We start from the raw sequence: 6,548 nt of genomic DNA, 5'->3' as shown, positions 1-6,548 counted from the left end.
CTTTGAGAAAGCTAGAGGTTTGTTTGCATTTCTATTTAGGTATAGAGGGAGTGTGCTGAAGAGTCGTGGTTCCTCTACACTCACTACACTGTCTGCTGTGGATTTTCACTCACGATTACGGACATTCACAAACACAAAAAACACAAATAAGAATAAAAGAAGGAATAAGTAAACAAATGTGTTATTGTATAGATTATATTTATCAAGTTTGTCACTTCCAGTGAAAAGCATTTTATTATAAATACAATAAATAGCCTCTTCTGTTAATATGTCTTTTTAAGAACCCTCCCTCTCCCAGCCAACCTGCCAGCCAGCCGGCCAGCCAACCTGCCAGCCAGCCGGCCAGCCAACCTGCCAGGCAGCCAACCGGCCAGCCAACCTGCCAGCCAGCCGGCCAGCCAACCTGCCAGCCAGCCAACCGGCCAGCCAACCTGCCAGCCAGCCAGCCGGCCAGCCAACCGACCAGCCAGCCAGCCAGCCAGCCAGCCAGCCAGCCAGCCAGCCAGCCAACCTGCCAGCCAGCCAGCCAGCCAACATGCACTAAGCTGACTACACCTTAACACACACACACACACACACACACACACACACACACACACACACACACACACACATACATACATACATATATATATATATATATATATATATATATATATATATATATATATATATATATATATATATATATATATATATATATATATATATATATATATATATGCAACATGCATATTGTATTTGTTTTAATTATGTATGAATTAAAATGAGGTTTACTGAGATGAAATATTAATTAAAATAATCTTTTTTTTCAAAACTGAGAAATAATGCTGGTGATTTCATATGAACTTTATTGATATATATACGTAAAGCTAATGTGATCCTCCACTGAGCCAGGGATACACTGTTTACTGAACCAGGGATACACTGTTTACTGAACCAGGGATACACTGTTTACTGAACCAGGGATACACTGTTTACTGAACCAGGGATACAATGTTTACTGAACCAGGGATACACTGTTTACTGAACCAGGGATACACTGTTTACTGAACCAGGGATACACTGTTTACTGAACCAGGGATACACTGTTTACTGAACCAGGGATACACTGTTTACTGAACCAGGGATACACTGTTTACTGAACCAGGGATACACTGTTTACTGAACTAGGGATACAATGCTTACTGAGCAAGGGATACACTGTTTACTGAACCAGGGATACAATGCTTACTGAGCAAGGGATACACTGTTTACTGAACCAGGGATACACTGTTTACTGAACCAGGGATACAATGCTTACTGAGCAAGGGATACACTGTTTACTGAACCAGGGATACACTGTTTACTAAACCAGGGATACAATGCTTACTGAGCAAGGGATACACTGTTTACTGAACCAGGGATACAATGCTTACTGAGCAAGGGATACACTGTTCACTGAGCCAGGGATACAATGCTTACTGAGCCAGGGATACAATGCTTACTGAGCAAGGGATACACTGTTTACTGAGCCAGGGATACAATGTTTACTGAGCCAGGGATACACTGTTCACTGAGACAGGGATACACTGTTTACTGAGCCAGGGATACACTGGTCACTGAGCCAGGGATACACTGGTTACTGAGCCAGGGATACACTGTTCACTGAGCCAGGGATACACTGGTCACTGAGCCAGGGATACACTGGTCACTGAGCCAGGGATACACTGTTCACTGAGCCAGGGATACACTGGTCACTGAGCCAGGGATACACTGTTCACTGAACCAGGGATACACTGGTCACTGAGCCAGGGATACACTGGTCACTGAGCCAGGGATACACTGGTCACTGAGCCAGGGATACACTGGTCACTGAGCCAGGGATACACTGGTCACTGAGCCAGAGATACACTGTTCACTGAGCCAGGGATACACTGGTCACCTGAGCCAGGGATACACTGTTCACTGAACCAGGGATACACTGGTCACTGAGCCAGGGATACACTGGTCACTGAGCCAGGGATACACTGGTCACTGAGCCAGGGATACACTGGTCACTGAGCCAGGGATACACTGGTCACTGAGCCAGGGATACACTGTTCACTGAGCCAGGGATACACTAGTCACTGAGCCAGGGATACACTGTTCACTGAGCCAGGGATACACTGGTCACTGAGCCAGGGATACACTGTTCACTGAGCCAGGGATACACTGGTCACTGAGCCAGGGATACACTGGTCACTGAGCCAGGGATACTCTGGTCACTGAGCCAGGGATACACTGGTCACTGAGCCAGGGATACACTGTTCACTGAGCCAGGGATACACTGGTCACTGAGCCAGGGATACACTGTTCACTGAGCCAGGGATACACTGGTCACTGAGCCAGGGATACACTGGTCACTGAGCCAGGGATACACTGGTCACTGAGCCAGAGATACACTGGTCACTGAGCCAGGGATACACTGTTCACTGAGCCAGGGATACACTGTTCACTGAGCCAGGGATACACTGTTCACTGAGCCAGGGATACACTGGTCACTGAGCCAGGGATACACTGTTCACTGAGCCAGGGATACACTGGTCACTGAGCCAGGGATACACTGGTCACTGAGCCAGGGATACACTGGTCACTGAGCCAGAGATACACTGGTCACTGAGCTAGGGATACACTGTTCACTGAGCCAGGGATACACTGTTCACTGAGCCAGGGATACACTGGTCACTGAGCCAGGGATACACTGGTCACTGAGCCAGGGATACACTGTTCACTGAGCCAAGGATACACTGGTCACTGAGCCAGGGATACACTGGTCACTGAGCCAGGGATACACTGGTCACTGAGCCAGAGATACACTGGTCACTGAGCCAGGGATACACTGTTCACTGAGCCAGGGATACACTGTTCACTGAGCCAGGGATACACTGGTCACTGAGCCATGGATACACTGTTCACTGAGCCAGGGATACACTGTTCACTGAGCCAGGGATACACTGGTTACTGAGCCAGGGATACACTGGTCACTGAGCCAGGGATAAACTGGTCACTGAGCCAGGGATACACTGGTCACTGAGCCAGGGATACACTGGTCACTGAGCCAGGGATACACTGGTCACTGAGCCAGGGATACACTGGTTACTGAGCCAGGGATAAACTGGTCACTGAGCCAGGGATACACTGGTCACTGAGCCAGGGATACACTGGTCACTGAGCCAGGGATAAACTGGTCACTGAGCCAGGGATAAACTGGTCACTGAGCCAGGGATACACTGGTCACTGAGCCAGGGATACACTGGTCACTGAGCCAGGGATACACTGGTCACTGAGCCAGGGATACACTGTTCACCGAGCCAGGGATACACTGGTCACTGAGCCAGGGATACACTGTTCACTGAGCCAGAGATACACTGGTCACTGAGCCAGGGATACACTGGTCACTGAGCCAGGGATACACTGGTCACTGAGCCAGGGATACTCTGGTCACTGAGCCAGAGATACACTGTTCACTGAGCCAGGGATACACTGTTCACTGTGCCAGGGATACACTGGTCACTGAGCCAGGGATACACTGGTCACTGAGCCAGGGATACACTGGTCACTGAGCCAGGGATACTCTGGTCACTGAGCCAGGGATACTCTGGTCACTGAGCCAGGGATACACTGTTCACTGAGCCAGGGATACACTGTTCACTGTGCCAGGGATACACTGGTCACTGAGCCAGGGATACACTGTTCACTGAGCCAGGGATACACTGGTCACTGAGCCAGGGATACACTGGTCACTGAGCCAGGGATACACTGGTCACTGAGCCAGAGATACACTGTTCACTGAGCCAGGGATACACTGTTCACTGAGCCAGGGATACACTGGTCACTGAGCCAGAGATACACTGGTCACTGAGCCAGGGATACACTGGTCACTGAGCCAGGGATACACTGGTCACTGAGCCAGGGATACACTGTTCACTGAGCCAGGGATACACTGGTCACTGAGCCAGGGATACACTGGTCACTGAGCCAGGGATACACTGTTCACTGAGCCAGGGATACACTGTTCACTGAGCCAGGGATACACTGTTCACTGAGCCAGGGATACACTGGTCACTGAGCCAGGGATACACTGGTCACTGAGCCAGGGATACACTGGTCACTGAGCCAGGGATACACTGTTCACTGAGCCAGGGATACACTGTTCACTAATTTTAAAATATTATATTATTCCTTCATTTGTTGAATAAGTACATAATTCTTATGAAAAAAATTTCACAGTTATTGATCATATATTTTCAAATAAATGACACGAAATATTATATTTAATAATTAACAATATCATAATGTAAGAAACTAATTTGAGAAAAGTTTTTAATTTTTTGATATTTAACAAATATTTTTGGTAATATTGTATAAAGTTCTTAATAATATTTCAGCAGTAATATAACTATTCTAAAATATTTCCCTCTTCAATAACCTCTAAAAAACTAAAAAAAAAATTTCAGATATTGTAAATTCAATATTTTTTGTCGACACAGTCGAAAAACTGGTTATTAATATTGTCACTAATTCTAATCACCTGACATTTACTGACTGGTATTCTTAACAATGTACTGTTATATGTACTATTATATTATGCATTTAATAGTTTCAATTTTGATTAGGGAAGTCCTAAATTTTTCTCACTGTAAGCAGAAAAACTCACCAAAGTACAATTTTTCGAAGATTATAATGGAAAAAAAGGATAACACACACCTTTTATCACCTTAAATTTTTATCACACAAATTTTGAAATAAATTTATTAAAAAAAATCCGTGATGACACTAAATCCTTATATTCTATAACATCCATAATATAAGATTATATTAAAATATATATATACGTAGAAAAATAATAACGTCTGCGCGATATATTATAGTTATAATATAGGAGCCGACCACTGATGGAGGCGGCTGGCTGGTCTCACTTCTACTTTACCCAACTAACAATTATACTCCCACTTGCTCACTCATCCAAACTCTCAAGGTCATGAACTGTTTGCTTTTGCTCAACCATTCTGAGGTATATCCTATATGATATATCCTATTATATAATTGCACACGCGCGTCTTCTTCCCAACGTACACTATTATCACAGTAAGTCAGCCGGTGCAGGAAGATAATAATCCTGATGATACCTGTTCTTCACATGTTTTACCTTGTGGTGCACTCAACTTTGATTTATTGCAGAATAAACCACTCTTAGTGCTCTCTGATTCAAGATCTTAACATGTAGGCCTGGCAACATAACTTATAAGTGATTTATTTCAAAACAAATCACTGTTTTACTGCCTGATTTAAGATAACAGTATATAGGCCTGATCAGCTAAAGCATCAATTATTTATTACAGAATAAACAATAATAGGCGCTGACTCGTTCAAGGTTACTAGAAATAGGACTGGTCAGAGACCAGGTGGCAGGGTTGGCAAGACCCTGACTCACCACAAGATAGCTTGATCAACCCGACTGTTATATGACAAGATTACGTCTTCCTAGAAGACAATTTACTATCGTAGTACCACCTCATACATACACATATATAAACACACAACGCACGTGTAAGCAACCTACTCTACTATTCAAAATCAATGACGAAACCTTTGTATTGTCAGTCACACTTGTAAATTAATATATTAAGTGTGTTTTAAATGCGTTTCCTTCTTAAATATATGTTTCGAGGACTACCAGAGTCTCGTAAATAAAGGTTTTCATGAGATTCCCGAAGTGTAATTGTCCTGTCAGCAGGAAACAAGACATGTGCTTTAGTTCCACAGTAAACAGCATAATGCCATATGTTGTGTACCTTATATTTGTACCTCACAGGACGTGTGTTTATGTCTCACAGGAACCAGTGCCTGGCTAACTGTGCCTCACCTCACAATATTCGAACACTCTTGAAGTCACTCGCTCATTTCACTCGACAAACACCCTGACTAAGGCACTACAATTTCATAAGAACTAAAGTACTAAATGCTAGTTACTACTGACGACGAGAATGATTTGAGAGCGAGGATCTCAAAAAGCAGTGGACGTTTGCGCACTGTTTTATGTGAGGTGAGCACCGGGACACTGAGTTTTATGTGAGGTGGACGCCGGGGCGCTGAGTTTGACGTTATAAGGACGCAAAGACCTACGTCTATCTCGTGAAGCGGTTGATAATGTTCCAAGGGTTGAGTATCTTCATGATCCCCTTGAAGGGTTCCTGGATACCCTTCATCAGGAAATCTCCAGGTCTCATAATGTCATGGTCGTCGTGCTCCATGAATTCATGAGAGGTCATCATTGGATGGTGAGGTGCGGGGTGGGGCATCATCATGTTAGGGGCGGGGTGAGACATCATGATGGAGTGAGCTCCTGCAGATGATATACTGTTGTGGTGGTGGTGTGTCAGGGAGGACGCTGACGGGGTCTTGCCACACGGACCTGGCTTGCTTACTGTATCGCGATCTGCAACAATCAACAGAAAATTAATTACTACTACTACTACTAATAGTAATAATTATTATTATTTCTATCATTATTATTATTACTAATT

At 44.5% G+C, this 6,548-nt stretch overlaps 1 protein-coding gene across 1 annotated transcript in view; it reads right to left on the bottom strand.

Moving 5' to 3' along the window:
* Positions 1 to 834: 834 nt before the first annotated feature.
* LOC128696543 (venom allergen 5-like) overlaps positions 835 to 6,548 on the bottom strand; it is a 135,414-nt gene continuing 129,700 nt past the window's right edge. The window contains exon 9 of the mRNA XM_053787841.2: positions 835 to 6,460. Within this exon, the coding sequence (XP_053643816.1) occupies positions 6,150 to 6,460 (311 nt within the window). The 3' untranslated portion in view covers positions 835 to 6,149. The remainder of the gene's footprint in view (positions 6,461 to 6,548) is intronic.

This window comes from Cherax quadricarinatus, chromosome 47, assembly GCF_038502225.1.
Source record: "Cherax quadricarinatus isolate ZL_2023a chromosome 47, ASM3850222v1, whole genome shotgun sequence".
Classification (NCBI taxonomy): Eukaryota; Metazoa; Arthropoda; class Malacostraca; order Decapoda; family Parastacidae; genus Cherax; species Cherax quadricarinatus.
The sequence above is the reverse complement of the archived record's forward strand: the minus strand, read 5'-3'. Positions and strand labels throughout refer to the sequence as shown.